Source organism: Zalophus californianus, chromosome 5 (assembly GCF_009762305.2).
Source record: "Zalophus californianus isolate mZalCal1 chromosome 5, mZalCal1.pri.v2, whole genome shotgun sequence".
Taxonomy (NCBI): domain Eukaryota; kingdom Metazoa; phylum Chordata; class Mammalia; order Carnivora; family Otariidae; genus Zalophus; species Zalophus californianus.
This window is the reverse complement of record NC_045599.1, coordinates 38,457,226-38,476,834: the sequence shown is the minus strand read 5'-3', so window position 1 is coordinate 38,476,834 and position 19,609 is coordinate 38,457,226. Positions and strand designations below refer to the sequence as shown.

The 19,609-nt window shown below is 46.6% G+C and overlaps 1 protein-coding gene across 3 annotated transcripts in view; it reads right to left on the bottom strand.

Moving 5' to 3' along the window:
- Positions 1 to 108: 108 nt before the first annotated feature.
- Positions 109 to 19,609, bottom strand: part of SH3RF2 (SH3 domain containing ring finger 2) — a 133,745-nt gene continuing 114,244 nt past the window's right edge. The window contains exons 10-11 of one of the 3 annotated variants that reach the window (XM_027604984.2): positions 17,670 to 17,978; positions 109 to 3,740 (exon numbers count right to left, since the gene is read on the bottom strand). In XM_027604984.2, the coding sequence (XP_027460785.2) occupies positions 17,703 to 17,978 (276 nt within the window). In that variant the 3' untranslated portion in view covers positions 109 to 3,740; positions 17,670 to 17,702. Of the gene's footprint in view, positions 3,741 to 17,110; positions 17,979 to 19,609 lie in introns of those variants that run through there. The other 2 variants (XR_003521978.2, XM_027604985.2) reach the window with 2 other exon arrangements.

Genomic DNA, 19,609 nt, shown 5'->3' with positions numbered 1-19,609 from the left:
CAGATGTCCTGAACAGCTGCCAGGGAAGGCAAATGCTCAACGTTGATATTTAACCTATGATAACACGCTCCCCCTCCAAGCCAGCTCCTGAAAACACCAGGCCCGAGGGACAACTAACCCGGCTTTATTGTTCCATGCTAAAACACACATCAGGCTTCTCAGGCTTACAGCTGGGAACAGTACACAGTTCTGATGAAGGGGACTTGGGTAATGTCCCTACTTTGACATGATGGGCACCCCCTCCCCACATGGAGAGCAGACGGTACTGCAGGCCCTGGTCTCTGGTGTGGGTCTCCTGTGCTGGTGAGAGCTGCAGGTGGATGTGTCCAGCAAGGGGACCCTTGTTTCCCTTGGCTTCTTCTCCTTAGTCTGGCTAGGAACGAGCAAACTCAACACTTCATCAGAGCCACAAACCCAAACAAAACTCTGAGCTCCAAAGAGCAGTGGTTCTACCACCAAATCACGGAACAGGAAACAGAATTAGTATGTGGATGGTTCTTTGAAAGCTGATGGTGGAGAGTGGTCCCAAAGCAAGGCAGCTTAGGGCCCTGACTTCTGGTTTCCTCCAGATCATGTCAAGTGCAAGAAAAAAAAAGAACCAAAAATACGTGCTTTCTTCCCAAGAGAAAAGTGAACCAACACCCAATATTTAAGTGAGAGACAACAACTCTGGTATTAAACTTCCCATTTCCTCAGACCTGCAAAAAGCTGTCAGTGGCAGAAATCTGAGGGTTTCCCAACAGTGAAAGCATGTTCCATGTATTTTTCTTTTCACTAGAAAATTTCTTTTGGTTTTTGGAGATGCAAAGTGTGGAACAGATCTCTGATGACTCCACATGGGCAAACAACATGAACACACAAGCAACACACATTTCAAAGTAATCCATACAGATTATTATAAATTACAAAACTAGAAAACACATAAAACCCCACCAAACTTCTTGCCTTTACAGTGGAATATACTAAGGAAATAAGCTGCCAGCCCCGGAACTTTCTATTTTTTTGGAACAAAGATATGAAAACTTTGGAACTCCTTAAGTGTCCTCTGCTCTATAAAATAATTTTTTATAAGTTTCTATATTTTATATATCTAAGCTTTATTTATACAATAGTCCATAATGGTTAAGATTTTACACCCTATTTCACAAACATCACTCACATAAGTATTACCTCATCAAGATTCTCTTTTGGTCTATTAAAAACACTGTACTTAAAAAAACAAGACACAAGAGTCTATAGGTTCTCTGCTTGCATCTCTATGGGGGAGCGAATTTTTCTCCCCTTCCATTTTGTCTTTCTGCTTTTCCCCCTAAACAACACCCTCTCCCGAGCCACATGGAATAAGAAGCAACAATTCCAGAGGATGAAATCCAGACTTAGCAAACTATTCTAGGGTATTCTAGGGCAAATTTCTGGGCTGACCTTATTCTGACCATTCTAATTCATCCTCACCCGCTTCCCACTCCTTCCACCACTTTTTGGCCCGTGACTTTTTGGAATCTCTGTGGTGGAATTGACAGTCCGGATGAAAAGTTTAGGAAACAGGGAGAGTGGGGGTGCTTTTCTTAAACCTCTGTTTGACTGGCAACAAATCAGATTCTTCATTTAATGTTTTAAAAAAAAATTTGGTCTATTGGCTAAGCAGATTCAAAGGAAAAGCTAAATTTCCATGAAACCCTCCACTTGGTAAGTCATGGAAAATTCCCAGAGACTTAAAAAACAGCAAGTGTGCAAATTAGGAATGATTTCCTGTTGCTGTCAATGGGAGAGGAAGAAGAAAAATGTGAGAAGCAGCAAATGGGAATGAGAGGCCCTAGAACAGGAGGCTGTAATTAGCTAATGTGGTCTAATGGTTTCTGGGGACTCAAAGTTGTGTGTCTACCTCCTGCCCCCAATTTATACAACTTGCTTTTGTGTGGGCAGCTTGCCTGTACTTTACCTTTCCAAGCATTATCTATAAAAGTAAAATTCCTTCCAACTCTGATAATCGAATGACTTTTCTCTGGAAAATGAAGTCACCGAAACCTATTTATAGGGGGGCTGTAGGGCCCATGGTAGTAACAAGTAGATTCCAGAATCTGAAGGCAGCATGTCTGGATCCTTTGCTGCTGGGGCTAAAGAGGAGCCAACCAAACCTGAATGCATCCCAGAGGAAATGGAACTAACACAGAGTCAGAGAAGCTAAGAGAGAAGGGACGACAGACAATTGGCAACAGCATCACTGACCATGTGTGAGAGGCAATGCCATCCCTGAATTATCCTTTCTGTGGTCTCTCCATACCTCTTAGCTTCTCACTCACCACCTGGCAGGTAAAGCCAATTACTTTGGGGTTGTTGCTTATTATCACTTTCCCCTGGGGTTAACTGAGAGGAAGGTGTGGCTAAAAAGTCCAAGTTACTCATTTAATTAAGAGATGGGTGCTAGTTTGAGTCCTGCATGTGGCAGCTTCACATAGAAAAAAACATTTCTGTAACCACAAAATATATTCCTTACTCTGCTCCGGGTTTGGCTGATGCTTGCTCCTGCTTACAAGCAGGACTACATGACAGGCTGAGGTGGTTTCAGTGACAAATTATAATCCTGAACTTTAAAACAACCAATGTATCCAAATACTGCTGTGTTCTTGTCACTGTCTTTAATAATCAGGTCAGTGTGTGCTTTTAAAAATGAAATTCTCATCGATGTCTTAAGATAGGGGATGGCCTGAGGAGTCATAGGGTACTTCTGAACTGCATTTAATCGGGACTGTGGCTCTCTCTGGTTAATATGGATAATTTAAAATTTGTATTTTAGAGTAGGGGACCTTGCTGGCTCAGTCGGGAGAGTGTGCGACTCTTGATCTCAGGGTTGAGTTTGAGCCCCATGCTGGTTGTAAAATTTGTATTTTAGAGTTTTTTAAACCAGGAGTAAAAGATCTCCTAATGACTTGCCCTTTAAAATGACTTGTTTCTGGGCAAAAAAGAATACATGGTTTAAGTGATTTTGTATCTTTAGACTTCAAATAGCCTCTCTGTAGTCCGTGGTAGCTCTCATCATGGATTTTTCTTCTGAAATTCTTTATGTACCAAGTCCTCATTTCTTTAATCAGTATATTCTAACAGAAACCCTCTCGATCAGACAGTGTCGGGGGTGGGGGGAAGATAGCATGGAATCGGATTGGAAAAGAACACAGATGTGGTGGAAGGACTCAGGATGCTTGCTGGGAGTCAGGAGAGGGGGTTAGGGCTAGAGGCATTGTGAAGAGGCACTGGCCTCTTTGGCTTGACTATCCAAGAGGAGAATATCATGCTGGCCCCTGCCCGCACTGCTCCCAAGGTGAACTGCACAGACTGGCCAGTCATAGAGCTGGAAGGAATTTGATGTCTAGTCTTTTCATTTGTCAGTTAGGTGCCAAGGTGTGAGAAATTGGCAAGATAAAGTTTGGCTCTGACAAAAGAACAGAGTAACAGGAGGGGTGGGGGTTTGCTGTAACCTGGAACAGCCCGTGAGTCATGCGCTCCTCCCTCTCCGGCTCACCACCCCCGGATGCTCTAGATAAGGACAGATGTGTTCCTTCTCCTCTTGCCCTTCTGTCCCAAAAGGCCAGCCTGTTGGTATTCCGGTACCATCCCTGATGTCTGAGCACTATCACGTGGTCCGCAAACTCTCCACTGAGCAGTTTCCATCCAAGCAGATCATTTGTTCTCTTCAGTATCCCAGTTGTTGCTAGCTCCTCCTGGGAAGATGACCAAAGCAGGGTCTGCGAAGGTGAAAAAGATTTCAGAATCTATTCTGTGAGTGCGCCCTGGAAAGAACTATAGCTCTTTAAAATTATTAAGCCTTTTGGACACATGTCTTTCTTTTCATTTCAGGGAAGAGGTGTTCATCCTATCGGGAGGTACACAGCGTCTAGTTCCCCACTCCTGGTGATGCTAACTGTGGTCTTTTGGTTAAGGTGGTTTTCTCCCGGGCTTCTCTGCTATCAAGTTGCTGTTTTCCCCTTTGTGATTAATAAGTGTCATGAGAGGAAATACTCTGAGCTCTTCAAGCTTTCATCCACTAATTTTAATATCTACTGATGATTCTTGCATGAACCAAGTATTAGCCTAGTAGCTGCCAAATGATAATTTTTAAAAAATTCCATCATTCTTTCTACATTTGGTAGTTGGCACTCTACTATATGGAGGAGCTTTTCCTTGTATTTATATAGCATGGACTCAGGGACTTCTATCTGATGCTAAAGATTATTATCTGTTACTGCCGAAAATGAGTAATCTGAGTCTAATGATGGAGAAACATCAGACAAACCCCAATGGAGAGAGATTCTACAAAATAAAAGGCCTATATTCTTCAAAATGTTAAGGCCATGGAAGACAGTGAATCTTGAGGAACTGCTCCAGATTGAAAGAAACTAAAGAGAGATGGTAATTAAGTGCATTATGTGGTCCTGGATGGGATCCTAGATAAGACATTACATTTTCTTTTTCTGTGAAGGAAAAAGAGTAGACAATAGAAAAAATAGCAGGATAATTAAATAAGATCTGTTGACTAGTTAACAGTTCCTTATCAGTGTTACCTTACTGGTTTTGGTCATTGTATTGTGGTTATGTAAGAGCACATCCTTGTTTAGGGGACACGCTGAAATGTTTAGGGATAGATGAGCATTTGATTTTCAACTTATTCTCAAATGGTTCAGAAAAATTATATATATATATATATAATTTACATTAAATATTTATGTAATATTTAATTAATATATAAGACCATATATGAGAGAAAATCAAAATAAACATGGTAAGATGTTAATATCTAGGGCATCTTGCTTTGAAGGGTATTTAGGAATTCCTTGTACTATTTCAGCAGTATTTTTATAAGTCTTTAACTTTCAAAAACAGAAAGTTAAAATCCATGAGCCCCCAGAATTCCTCCAAGGCCTCACTCTACTTGGATGGCCAAACTCAACCTGCATCCCCACTGTTCCCACGTATGTAACCAGTGTCCTCCTTGCCCTGTCCAGCCCGCAGGCCCTTTTCTCTCCTTGAGGCTGAGAAGGTTCAGAAGGAAGGGCAGCAACAGCTCGGGCTGCCCCTGTCCAGGTGAGGGCAGGCGGTTCTCCATGACTTTGCTGCTTGGCTCCTGGCCCTCCTGACTGCAAGTGAAGTCCCAGCTGATCATGCTGAAGGGGGACAGGAGAATGCCTAAAGACTGATGGGAAACTGGTCCAAGAGCGTTTAGCAAGACTTGCCTTCTGAAGGACTCAGCTCCAGAGTCTGTCCATGAGTGAGTTCCCATGAAAACCCAGTAAAACCGGAAGTGAGCAGGAGAGGGAGTTGGCCATCTCTTGCCCATTTGCTTTCATCTGGGCCTGATTTCTTTTCTCTCTGAGGACTCTGGCTGATTTAACAGAGCAGTTTTCTCTTTGGGGAAACTTCAATGATGTTCACAGTTTTGTTCTTTGCAGGATGGCGTTGGACCCATCTTGCCAGCAATTTATGGGAAACACTGAGGCTTCCCCAAATCCCCACTCTCCAAAGGCAGGGCTCTGATCCATCGCTACAGAGTCAGTCCTGAAGAAGCCTTGAGTTTTCCAGCAGGCAGCTGCATTTGGACTCAAAACTGAGCTTCTTTGAGCTCGCAGGGCCTGCAAATGCAAGGCAGCATTTACTCATTTGCTGACATGCGCCATTCAGCGCCAACAGCAAGGAAGGGCTGTCAGAGTCTCCAGGTGGCTGTTTACATTCAGTGGGAGAAGCAGGCATGAATACAAAGTCTGTGATTACTAGGATGCATTCTGCGACCGCCATGTCAGTAAGTGACATAGGATTTGCAATTATGCTTTCTTCACTATATACCGCCCAACGTGGGCAGGAGTTTTATCCTGCTGTTTGTGACTTTTAGCCCTTGAAAGGGAAGCCACCTGTGTTGGATATCCTGCTTCTCTTCCGTGTACCTAAATTGGTGCTTGCGCTGGTCCTGGGCACATGCCTCTGGAGATAGGTTAGTATCACTTGGGCTCAGAAAATGGCTGCTTTCATCTGCAGATCAGGCCCCGTGTCAGCAGCAGGGAGCGTGTCCCTCTGAGACCAAAGGCAAGGTGATTTGACATAATGGCATCTGTATCTGAAGGAAGTAGTGGTGGTTTGTTTCCTCTTTTAACTACATTTATTGTGATGTAGCATTTCTGAGAGCGAGTGCAGGGGCAGGAAAGTAATAAGGAGGTAACTGCCGAGGGAAGGCTGGCTGCCCCATTAATCTGAACTTCCAGGTTGTGCTAAATGATGTAGGAAGAACTTCAACTTGAAGATCGACTGACGTTTTAATAGGCACCCGAAAATCCCATCCGTGGTGGGAGGTGTGAATTTACCTATGGCTGGCTGAGTGTAGTCGGGGGAAGCAGCCCTTGTTAGTGCTGGGGCTACTGGCCAGGGGTTTTGGGATTAGGCAGGTAATAACTCTTTGTTTACTGAGTGCTCAGAAGACAAGTCTATTTGAAGTAGAAAAACCCGATGTCTGCAGGAAAGCTTTATGTTTCATTGTAAATGAGGTGGCAAGTAGTTAGCAGCATAGACTGGAATCAGACTGCCTGGGTTTATTCCTGAACTCCACCAGTTCCTAGCTGTGTGGCCCTGTGGAAGTTATTTACTCTCTCTAGGTTTTAGCTCCTTTATCCATAAAATGGGCATAGTAATAGTATTTACTTTGTATGGTTGTGGTGATACGTTTAAATCAGTAAATATAAGTTAAGCACAAAGAACAGTGTCTTTGTGGCATATAGTAGAGGATCTGTAATTGTTGGCACGAGAAAGTATCATGATAAATTAAGAGACCTCTTTGAAAGCTGTTTCTTGTTATCCTGCTTCTTGATTAAATCATCTCCAAGAATGGAAAATGCTACGGGTGGAGATAGGTCCTTAAGTGGGCTCATTGTCACACTCACTGCTCCAGTTTCCTTTGCCCTAAAGACCTAAATCTCTGTTCTCTCCGTTGAGTTCTGATGATTTCACACGCTAATCTAAAAATAAGGATAACAACTTTAGGGGTGCCTGCATGGCTCAGAGGGTTAAGCGTCTGCCTTCGGCTCAGGTCGAGCCCCGTGTCGGGCTCCATGCTCCGTGGGGAGCCTGCTTCTCCCTCTCCCTCTAACTGCTCCCCTTGCTTGTGCTCTCTCACTCTGTCAAATAAATAAATAAAAACTAAAAAAAAAAATATTAACTTTAGATGGTTGCTGTGAGATGGTCTCTCTTATTCTTATTATATGGATGAGAACAATGAGACTCAGAGAAGTGAAGTGAGTTGCCCAAAGTCACACAGTGAGTCACACACACCCTCACCGGGATACAAGTGTTTCAGTTCTGTAGCCTGGGCTCTTCCCTGATCTGCCAGAGAAAGACGGGGGCTGGAGGTGGGGAGGAGCAGAGGGAGGAGGCGGGAGGCTCCCAACTGATAGTGTTTTCAGAGTGAGTGAGTGCGCATGGAAATTCAGTGCGGAGATCCTAATGATAATGAAGCAGATGACAGGCCCTGACTACACAATTCCAACCGTCCTGACTGCTTTTAAAAAATGACAGATTGCTGTTTGCTTGCTGCACAGTCGTTGCTTAAAGAGCTGTGAGGGCCTGTCCCCTTGGAAGGTGTTCGGATCTTACAGGCCTGGAATGCTAGTGGTTAGTCCCAGCCCCTTGTTTTCAAGGTGGGCATGGGCTGGAGAAAGGGCAGCCACTTGCCTCTATGCTTGTGGCATCTCTCCTGAGCTCCTCCTGCCTAGGCGAGGGTCCTTTTTGGCAGGAACAAAGAGGATGGACCCATTCTTCAATTGTTGGTTCAACATGTATTTATCGTATGATGAAAAATGTTGGATAAATGAACAAATCTCCTTGACATTTGAGCTTGTTTCTGTTCACCTTGCCATGTCTGGTTCCTTCTCGGTCTTCAATCTCAGCTCACGTCACCTCCTTAGAGAAACCTTTCCTGGTCACTCTACCTAATGTGGCTCATCCCCCTCAGCCATTCTTTATCCAGTTGCTTTGTGTCCTTCGTAACATCTATCACAGAGAAGCTGTCCTGTGTGTGTGTTGACCATTTACTGCCCTTCACGAAGGCAGGAGCTCTCCTTGCACGGTTCACTGTTGTATCCCAGCTCTATGGTATAAAACCCGCACATGCTCGGTGCTCAAGCGATGTTTGTTGGGTAGAAATGAATGGATAATGGAGTGAGGTGACACTAATGTCTACCCAGGAGGAAAACATTCTGTGACCTTAAATGGGGGTGGGGTGAGAGCTAGGATGTTGGCCTGCAGCCCCTTGGTCATCACGGTGCGTCCAACAGGAGTGGCATTCATCAGCACATGCATTTTCTGAATTACAAAGTGTGCCAGGGACATGTAATTTCTGTTAACTGGCACCAAGGAGAAGGGGTTTTCATCGAAATCCCAGCCAGCTGGAAGCATGTCCGTGTCAGATCTATCTGTAAGGCAGAATGGACATGTCATCAACACCGTCCACCTTCTGAAGCTGCAAGTCCCCAAAGACACCGCAGCTGTGCCCTCACCGGCTGGGCCCGGGTGCACAGACAAGCCTATACCTCACACCTCCAACAGGTGAGGAAGGGATGAGGTGGGGGCAATCAGAAGAGGAAAGACTCATGGGCATTATGGCAGAAGATGCATTAAAAATAACTGCCATATTACCTCAACCCTGGGGTGTTTACCAGCTTATGTGAAAAATGAAGAGAACAAAAATCCGAGCTTTCTGGTCTTACAGAGCCAGCCCTGCTGCTTCCTTACCATGACCTTAGACGAGTGATGTATCCTCTGAGCCTCAGTTGTTTGATCTAACAAATAGGGGATCCTAATACTTAACTCATGGAATTGTTGTGAGGATCCACTGGGAAACATGCATGTGAGTAATCATGATAGCTGACACCACACAGCGATTTCTATGTGCCGGGCACCATGCTAATGACTTTACGTCCATTCTCTCGTTTCCTCGCCACCACACCACCCCAAGAACAGCGATTACTACCTGCATTTTACAAGCCAGGGGACTAAAGGCTGGGGAGATTAAATGACTTGCCCACAGTGGCACAGGGAGGAAACACAGAACCTGGATTTGAATTTGGGTTACCTGGCTTGCTGCGCTCTTCCCCGCCCTGTAAGTGACTCCCCGAGGGGTCAGTGCAGTACCTGCATGGAGCACACATCTAATGAATGGCAGCTAGTAAGAGTCTGTTCTCCTACTTAGCGTTTCCGCTGCTCGCCTGCCTTCAAGCCTCTGTCATGCCTGCAGACTCCTCCGACAGCTATCACTTGTAGATTCCTTGTGCATGCCAGCATCTGGCCTCCCCGCTCCCTTCATGTTCCCTATAACCCTACGAAGTGCCAATATTTTGTTGTCATTCTTCAGTTGAGTCAAGAAAGTCTCAGAGAGGTTAGTTAGCTTGGTCCAAGGTCAGAGAACCAAGATGACCGTGATTTGAACCCAGGGATTTGTGGTTCCAGAGCCCAGGTGCTTTCTCTCCACATGGCAAACAACATTTCTCCATGCTAACATCTTTCAGAACCTGTTTCTCCTCCCTGAAGCTCCCCCCTTCTCATTTCTGTTCGTAGGATAGAGCCTAGTTTTTACTGTACTCTCCAATTTTGAATTGTGCCTCCATATTCATTTATTGGTAGTAACTACCATTTATCAAACCCTTCGATGTACTCCATACAACGATCGGAGCTGTACATGCATGATTTCATTTAATCCTGCCGACAGCCTGATGAGGTGGAGGTTCTGATACCCATTTTACAGATGGGAAAACAGGTTTAGGGAGGTGTTGTAACTTATCCAAGTTTGTTTAGTCATTTGCCAAAGGAAACATAACTTGGGAGTGACAAAGCTGGGACAGAAACTCAGATGAATTGGTTCCAAAACCCATCACCCGAGCTATTATTATTATATTGCTTCTCCATATCTCACAAAGTTCTAGTGGATTGGGAACATAGCTGGTGTAGTTACCCCGAAATCCTTGCTGACCAAAGCTTTAAAATCTAGTCCTTTGATGGAGGTCTCCATGACGAAGAAGCCCTAGGTTCTCAGAATTGCCAGCATCTAAAAACAGCTTAAGCTTAAAAAAGAATTGAGCTCATAAATAGAATGTGCAGAACAGGATATTTGGAAATGTGGTTCTGATAACTAAAATTCCCTTCCAACCAGTGTCACCCCTTCTGACGGACTGCTCTGCTCCTCGTCATGGAAGCTGGTGCTATCTCTCTCGAGCTGTGACTGACATGTCCTCTTCACGCAGTGAAGTTTTTTCCAGCTCTCTCCTTGACAGAGATGTAAAACATCTCCCCAAAGAACTGGGAGTGGGGAAGGGCTAGGAATCAGGGGTAGGTACCAACCTTTGAAGGCACTATTGATTTGAATTCCTCTTTGGTCCTCCAGGTGGTTTTGCTGCCTCCTTACTTTTAGAAGCAAACTTGCTTTTCCTTTCTTTGTGAAGGTCTGCTGACTGCCACTAGCTCTCACAGTCCTCTTGGGTGGTCCAGGGAGTCACTGTGTTCATGGGGAGGGCATCAGGATGGCTCTGGCCTCCAGGACACATGTGACCTACAGCAAACTCTGACGTCACAAATGCCCTTCATCAAGTCTGTCGGTCATGCTAGCACTGATTCTAATAGCATTAACTGAAGATACACCAAATGGCTTTTGCAAATGCCTTTTGCCTTTCTCTCTGGGTCTTGGCTAGCATCCCTTTTAGTCTTTACCAGGCGATAGCTCTTGTCCATCCCACAGTGACCCTGTTTGCATAATTAGCTTTCATCTGTGGCTGTGTATTTACCCCTGAAAGCAATCACCTTTGAACTCTGGATAAATACCAGCATGGAACACTGGAAGATGTTCTTGGTCTCGAGCCCTCTTGTCCCCACAGAGAAGGCAAAAGTGGAGGGTCATTTTGGAAATCATATCCCCCATCTTCTGGGTCTCTGTTCTGTATCATTTAGAGTGAGGACAGGCAAAATGAGAAATAAACTCACGAAAAGGGAGAGATCTAGGGAATGCAAAATGATTATCGTGCTTTGACGTCAATGATCCAGAACCACATTGCAAGCTTCCGTTCTCTTTCAAGTTGCTTGGTTGTGTTTGGCTGCCCTCGGAGCAGGGATACATTTGCTTTTTGGATATCTCTGTATAGAACACTTTCAGTTACCTTCCTTCACCACTACTTCTTGATGGCAAGACCCGTATAGTTTTAATCTGGGTGGGCTGGACCCTCTGAATTAAACCATCCTCTGAGCCTGTCCCCACCCGCATCCCTGTGATTTCAGAAGCACATACCCATTTGTGTATCTTCTCCAGCCTCAACCATGTTGTGTATTAATAGTTGCCATTGAACAAAGGGACGCAGTGATTTAAGATTAAGGTCTGGGTTTAGAGTTCTGGATTCTAATCCTTGTTGCCTTGGGCCGGTCATTTGACTTCTGAGCCTTAATTGTAATCTCTAAAATAGGATAATGCAATACCTCCTCTCATAGGGTTGGATAGAATTAGATAGCATAATGCATGTAAAGTTCTTGGTACCTAGTAAGTGTTCAGTAAGTGGTGACAATCATTGCTGGATGATAAGTCAGAGACATTTTTTTTTTTTAGTAGTCTCCCTACCATCTCAAACTAATCACGAAACCTAACATAAGGCATTGAAACATTCTGAATCTCAGTTTCTTGATCTGTAGTCAGGGGACAAGAATAGCTTTTCCCTGCAGACTTCACAGGGTTCTTAGGAGACTTTGTTTCAGCGGCAGCCAGATCTGTTTTGGTTGCAGATTCTAAGGAGCTGCTGCGGGTTTCTGTAGTTGGCTCCCCAGAGGGGCCAGGCAAGGCCCAGAGGAGAGCCACCTGGAAAGCCCTATACTCAAATGGTTCAGGCACAGCCACAACCCATATTTTACCTACTCGGGAGCAGCAAGATCTCGCTGAGCAGCTGTACTGGGAAGAAGGAGTATAAAAATCCCTCTAAACTACAACTTCTTAAAACCAGACATGCTGTACATCAAAATCTCAATTCCCAGCAATGACTCAAAGCCTTAGAATCCCAGTGACAGAGGCCAGATGGGAGTTCAAATATTCGGCGGGGTTTCTATGGCCTCAGGTTGTGATATCTGCTTTGACTAGTGTTTACTGAGCAGATCTATGAGCTGCACTGAAAATTCCATATGGTACATGTGCGGAAAACGTGCAAGGGAATGGAGTTCAGGATAGCGGTTGTGAGCGAAGTGGGGAGGAGGGGAAGAAGGAATGAGATTGGATGAAGCACACAGCAGGCTTCAATGGACTGGATAATGATTATTTTTTAAAAAGCTAGATGGTAGGTATATGATTGTTTCATAATTATATATATATAGGATATATATATTATATATAATATATATATATGCCATTTAATTAAAAAAGGGGAGAAAGGCAGAAAGGAGCCCCCAGATCCAGTAAAATTACTAAGAAACACCACTCTGCGAGGCCCATATGTTATTTTCTCTCTCCTGTGAACCACTGAACCCCCCCAGTCTCTCACGAAGCCTGATCCAGAGTGGGTGATGGATAACTGGTGTTGAATGAATGAATGGATGGATGGGTGAATCTGGAATGCTCCCCCACACCCCCCGCCCCCATCACCTTTGATCCCACCTCTCCTGCATTCTATTTGTCAAAGTGTAGGTCAATAGGCAGAAGGGCTTCCTGAGAACATTTTGTTTCTGCTCTGGTCTAGGACACAATACTACGGCCTGGCAAACAGATGGCTTGATCATTTAACATTGTTCTATTTCAAGCAAAATGTCCTTGCAAGGTTTATTCTCAGGGACACTGAGCTGCTGCAAGGATCTTTGGAGTTAACTCCTCTAGTTTGGTCTTGCCTGCCCAGCACATTCCACGAGCCACTGTCATTCACGGTCACCCGAGAGGTTGCTGGAAGTGCTCACACTCACTATGCTCGGCCCAAGGCAGAACTGGGGTCTTTACTGTCCAGACGTAAGCAAGAGGCACCTGTGGGAGCAGCTGTTGGCCCTGGCTCAGCCCGGCTTGCTCAGCCCTTGCTCCCAGCGGGGACATAATAGGACTCTGCTCTGCTGCCGGCCACAGCCGGTCGCTTCCCACAGAGGCTGTGAGGCTGGTCTGTATGGGCAGAGGTGGGTGAGAGGGTGGGGATCATGCCTGCTCATCTCACCAAGACAAGCGACTCCCATACCTGCTTAACTGATGCCAGAGGAGCTGGGAAGCTAAAGGGCATTGCTTGGATCTGTGAAAACGTTTGCTAAAAAAAGGTGGAGACCAATGAGCAAGGAACTGCCCACCCTCTAAATCAGCTCCTTTCCTAAGCCAAGGGCCTGATGGAAGTGATTCTAAGGGCTGGACAGTGGCTGGGAAGAGTGCTGGGCTTGACAGCAGTGCTCGTAAACTCTGAGGGACCTTTTGGGGCCTTATTCCCTATAACAGGGTAATAGTCAAGATTTTTAACAACTGCTATGGTGTAGGCACTAGCCAGTGAGAATGAAGAAGAGCGTTACTGCCGAAGGTCTCAGCTGTCCCGGGCCTGAGCTCTTAGGCTGTTGGAAGGTAGAGCGATGCGGAGAATGTGGAGAAAGGGTCAGGGGGCAGGAGTGGGGAGAGGCCTCGGGGAGCTCCGAGCATCCACTGTTTACCTATCACTACAGGCATTGTTCAGTATGTCGGCAACCAGTGTGGCTACATTCCTGTCCTACTCTACGGTATGAGAAAGGTAGATTTGATTCTTATACATCAGAATCACTTGGGGAGTATGCTAACAACACAGATGTCTAGACCCCACCTCAAAACTGTTGACCCTGTTAGGCCCAGACTAAGTTTACTACACTCCTGAGAGTGTAGTGCCTGGATCAGCTGATCAACTTTCAAGGCGTCCCTGAAGACTGACTGAAATGATGTCCAGCACACAGACTCCAGGAGAACATGCCTAATTCACATGTAGGTCTGTGAGTGAGCGAAGCAGGGTGGGGGGTACTGTGGCAAACTGAAGAGTGCATGTCCATCTGACTACAGCTTGCCCCTGACCCGGCCCTGCTGGATCGCTGCTGTTCTGGAATGGCAGGCCTGGGGTGGATGGACCTTCCGAAGTTTCACTGGAAGTTGGAAGTCAGTGAGCCTGTATTTACTGGGTCAGTTCTGCATCTCACCAACTCACAGGTGGGGCACTGCTTTAAGCTCTTGCTGCTCCAAAAGCCCTGTCTATGGGATGGTGGAGGGTAGAGGAGGTGTAGCTGGTCCCACATGAGAGAGGAAGGAGACGAGCCCTAGGTGAGGGTCCTGATGCTGCTTAAGGAGACCACTTCCTCAAGTCTGGCCCTAGCCCAGGTGCCTGGGTGGCTCAGTCGGTTACTTAACCATCTACCTTTGGCTCAGGTCATGATCCCAGGGTCCTGGGATCGAGTCCCATGTTGGGCTCCCTGCCCTGCAGGGAGTGTGCTTCTCCCTCTGCCCCTCCCCCTGCTTGTGCTCTCTCTCAAATAAATAAAATCTTAAAACAAAACAAAACAAGTATGGCCCTAGGAGTGTGTTCTCAGCTGGCTGTGTCCCTCTATCACCTCTCAGATGTCCCCCTGACCCCACCCCCATCAAAGCCTGCCCTCAGCACCTTTCCTAGTGCTCAGATGCCAGGGTCTGATCATGAGGTGAAGGGGCACCGTCCTAGTGACTCTGAGTCTTGGCTGAGGGATGGAGCTCTCACAGGATGGGATATTTGTCTTCAGACATGAGGTACTTGGTTCTACTTGGGATCCCTGCAATGTTCCACAAAGGAGTGGATTTCTCTAAATGTAAGAGAACTTGGCTTGATTACTGCAAGTGCTAAATGCTTCTTTCTCTGCTTGGAATGTCCCTCCCCCACCCCTTTTGCTGTCTGACTCCTACTCATGGTTTAGGACTCAGCCTACCCTACGCTCTGACCTCTATGATGGGGCTATACTTATTGCATTTTAGCACCACCGCCCCAGACATGCCCTTGTTTAGGCTTCCTCACCTGGAATTTCAGTGGCCTGCTCCCTTAAAAACATTCAAGTCTGACATGTGTGAAGCGTGTACTGCATCACTTGATAATACTATGTTAGTTAATCCTCATGACAGCCCATTGAGACCGGCACTATTATCATTCCACTATTATCAGTGAGACTGGCTCAGAGGGGTTAAGTAACTTGACCAACATCACATGGCTAGCACGTGGTAATGGGGATTTGAACCCAGTTTGTGTGTGGCCGAGGCTGCATCTGCATCCGTTACACTGTCCTATCCCTGTGGCTGGGAGTCAGTGGCCTGGGCTCAAGGTGGCTCTCTTCGTTCATAAAGCACAGTCCCATGTTGGGCTCTGAAGTCAGAGAGCTTGAACTTGGGGCACGGGCAGCTGTCAAACCCACTCTGCTACTATCTGTGGCTACCCTTTGTGCCTCGGCTTCCCTGGCTCTGTTCTGGGGACAGTTAAAGAGTTGCCTTAGGAGGCAACAGCAGACATGAGAGGAGAGGACGTATCTGTTGTCCTCACTGCAGTGCCCAGCACACAGGAACTGTCTGAAACACGGTGGTGGAATAAATGATTGGAGGTGCCCGTGAGTTCAGAAATAACTCTCTCTTGCTCCTTTCAAATCCTCATATGACGGCCCAGAGATGGGGTTTGGTTTGGGAGGGAGTAAGTGTGATGCTGGGCATTGGTGAGGAGTCTGGAATGGGGGTGGCAAGCCTTTCGAATTGTTGACATTTCTCAGAAAGGTTACCCTATAAAGACAATGGGCAATCGGAAGAATATTCTGTTTTATGTGGAAGGCAAGGACTGTGTCTCCATTACTCCTGTCCAACCTGCTTGTCAGCCACAACAGTTAAAAATTTACTGGATCCACTGCTACTGGGGCACAGTCTAAATATCTGCTTGGCTGGTGATAACATCTGCCACTCGGGTGTAGAGTAGGATTACTAAACTCATTGCTAAACTCATACAGGGTGTTCTTTTGACAAATAAAGGATGCCTCCCTGTCCTTGTGACTTTTTCCCAGTTCTCCATCTGGGTAATTATATTCAGCTCAGTGAAGCAAGGAGCTGGTCATCTCACAGAAACTCTAGGACGTGTTACCATGTTGGCTCTACCAACTCCAAAGTTCTGACACCTGCGCAGTATTCCTTGGCAGGATTATGGTTTTGTTTTCATTTTATTAATATCTGGAAAAGTATGTGGACAATTCAGTTTTCCAAGTGTGTGTGTGTGGCGGGGGGGGTATGTAAAAGATCAATGTTTTTAATCCCAGGACTTCAAGAACTGTCCAGGGAAAAGGTCTAATTAGACCTGCCTTGTTTTTTTAATGACACCCAGCCTTAGCGGCAAATGGCATTTATGCACTGAAGCGCCCACCGTCATGAGCATGCAGTGAATGTTAAATCACCGCAGTCAGGTCTGAGGAGGACTAATGGGCTGTCTTACAACACTGCCTCAGCTCTTGGGGGTGCCCCCTCAACCCGGTTTGCAAGACGCTCGCTTCGGCCCCATCTCGGTGGGGTCGCCTGGTTTTGCAGGCTCCATCCTTCTGTCCTCACTTATCAGGAATGTCAAAGCCGCTCTTCCGGCCCTTTTCCCTTTTTCCCTGACACTGTCCCCCACCTCCCCCCGCCTTTGTCTTTCTCTCTCATACCCACCCCCACCTTCTCTCTCCCCTCCCTCCTTTCTTCCTCCTCCCGCCCCTCTCCAACCTTCTTTGCCCCGTCTCTGTTCTAGCAGCTGTCCTCCACGAAGTGTCCCCACTCCAGCCTTGGGCTGGCATCTTCTCCCTGACCTTGCTGCCTTATACCATGATCCGGTGAAACAGCTAGGCTGCCCCAAATGAGAAAAAATCAGAGAAGGTAAAGAATGTTGTAATGCAAATGGAATATATATCTAAACTCAAACCCCTTACACAGTTGTCTTGAAGCATGCTGTGTTTTCTTGGAGAAGTCAGACTAGAGCCAGGATGAATGAATTATCCATAATTCCATACAGGACCCTATCCACAGCCCTGTGCTTCCTGCTTAAGTATCGTATAGGATTATACGTGGGAAAACAGGTTCAGAAGTTTAAAGTATGGTCATAGCTTTCTCTCTGACCTTCTCGTGGACCAAATCCAGTAAGCGGACTCCCTTTGGTTGTAGAGGACTCTCAGAATGATCAGAGTATCCATCTCACATCCTTCCCCAGATTCCCCCTTTGCAGCCAGGATTACGACTCAATGGAGGGAACAACATGGCAGCCACTAGCGGCCAGTGTGCAGGCCCCCGAAGATGGCAGAAGTTCTGATGCTTGTTGAGAACACGGTGATGAGGTCAAAGAAACAATGCCCACATTCCCACCACTGTGACACCCCTGGCTGGAGCCCCTTTTAGGGCACCATGGAAATTCTACACAGAACAAAAGGGATGAGGCTGCACACTCCATGGAGGGTAGGCAAGACTGTCTCCCACTCCTTGGCCTGAGTAGTGGCCTTGCTGCCTCAAATCATTATGTTTGCAAGGCCACATGCTTTATCTTCCCACCCAGGGCAGGACTCCCTGTTCCCACCTTTCCTTTCCCAGAGGTAACATGAGCAGAACAAGGACCCAGGCTCGAGTAGCCAAAGAATGGCAGGACGCCATCAGTGGAGGCAGACTGTATTTAAATGCAATTCACCTCTTTGGGGTCTGGGAAAAGCCACTCGTAGATTCACTTGCTGGGAAACACGGTCTGTGTGGCTGAAGCAGTGGACACCGGGGTCATGGTCTTGCCCAAACTTGACTTCCTTCGAAGGTCTGTCTGCTGTCCGGAATGGCAGCCGCTTCGGTGGGCGAATAGGACGTTCATCTCTGGGCCTGTGGGGGCTGCTTCAGGCTGGGACCCCTTAGGGGTGGCAGGCTGTTCAGGCTTTCCTGAGGTGGGATGGGAGGTGTACTGTTTGGCAGGGGGAGGACTGTAATTCTGGAACCTCACGGTTTTGACTTGCTGCAAGAGAAAGGAGAGCAAAGGGGCCCAGGTGAGGTGGGAGCTGCGCTGGTTTCCCTGGGCCTTGACTCGTGCTGTTTCTCAACACTTGTCCCTCCTTAAAACGCCTCATTTCTGTGTTCATTCAGCAAATACTTGTGTCTTATGAGAGTCTACTCTGCATCGTGCTGTGGTGGCGGAGGTGTCAGATGCTAGGGGAGGTGTGGAGCACTCTCGAGCTGTGGCTGGAATGGGGTAGCCATGGAAGGCCTCCTAGAGGGGGAGCTATTTAAATTGAGAACTGACGAATGAGAAATTACCTAGGAGAAATGGGAGAGGCAACCCCTTGAGCAAAGGGCTGAGGCAAGAGGCTAGAGTTCCTTCTAGAAAGTACAAGAGGTTCACCTTCCCTCTCTCCTCTCCGCCTGCCATTAAGACCTATCTCAGGGCCCCCTCTTCTTTAAGGCTCCCCCGTGCCGACTCCAACTCCTAAGTTTCATAACGGCCTTCTATCCTCAGAGCAGAGTTCTGCTGGCTGAATTTCGTCTGCGGAATGTTTGAGAGTTTGACTTAGTGGCCAACACATAAAAATCGGGTAATGGCATTTAAAAATTAGAATTTCGTATGTCTCTTAAAAAATCAAAGATCTATTGCACTGAGTCCTGTGCCCTATTCTGACAACAGCTGCCTGGAGCTGATTAGCAGGTCCCCCTTTTCGCGAGAGGCACGGTCTCCCCTTCTCTCCCTCCTCCTTTCACCTCTCCATGCCTGTTCTGTCTCTACCTTGTACCAACAGGTATTTGCTTCAGCACATCCCTGATTTAGGGCTTAATGCTGTTCTGTGCCACTGTTTAGAAATCATTTCTGTTTTCCATGAAATTGGGTCCTAGTGTCCCCCACCGAGAATGCGAGTTTCTTCATACTTTTGACCCTCACCATATCTTGCAGAGGTCTGGGCACTTATTAAATGCTGATAATTTTAGGGCCGTATCTAACAGCCTGGGGTAAAGGGCAACTGGGGCCTGGAAAACGGATTTGAATACTAAAATTCAGAAAAAGAACTCCCAACATCTATATCAGTCAACACTAACTTTTTCCAAATGCCTTTCCTTACAAGCTGATAGCTTAGCGTGAAGAGCATGAGTTTTTCTATCAGATCTGGATTCTACTTCAGACACTCCCATGTATCAGCTCTGTGCCTTTGGATAATGTACTACAACTCCTTAAGCCTCCATGTCCTCATTTTAAAATGAGGATGACATTTTAAAACCTACTACAGAGAGTTACTGTCAGGATTAAATGAGATGAGACATGTCAAGTCCTCAGCACAGTGCCTGCCAGGTTGTTAGCATTCAGTAAATGCCTAACAAAGAGGAGGAAATCACATCATCTTTCCTTCTGGAGTGGAATGGGTAATGGTGCTGGTGTTGTTGGTGATGGTGGTGATGATGGTGATGATAGTGGAGGTGATGGTGGTGGTGGTGCTGAGGGTGATGGTGGTGGTGGGGGTGCTGGTGAGGGTGATGGTGGTCGTGGGGTGGTGGTGATGGTGATGGTACTGAGGGTGACGGTTGTGATGGGGTGATGGTGGTGATGATAATGGTGGTGGAGGTGATGGTGGTGGTGGTGCTGAGGGTGATGGTGATGGTGCG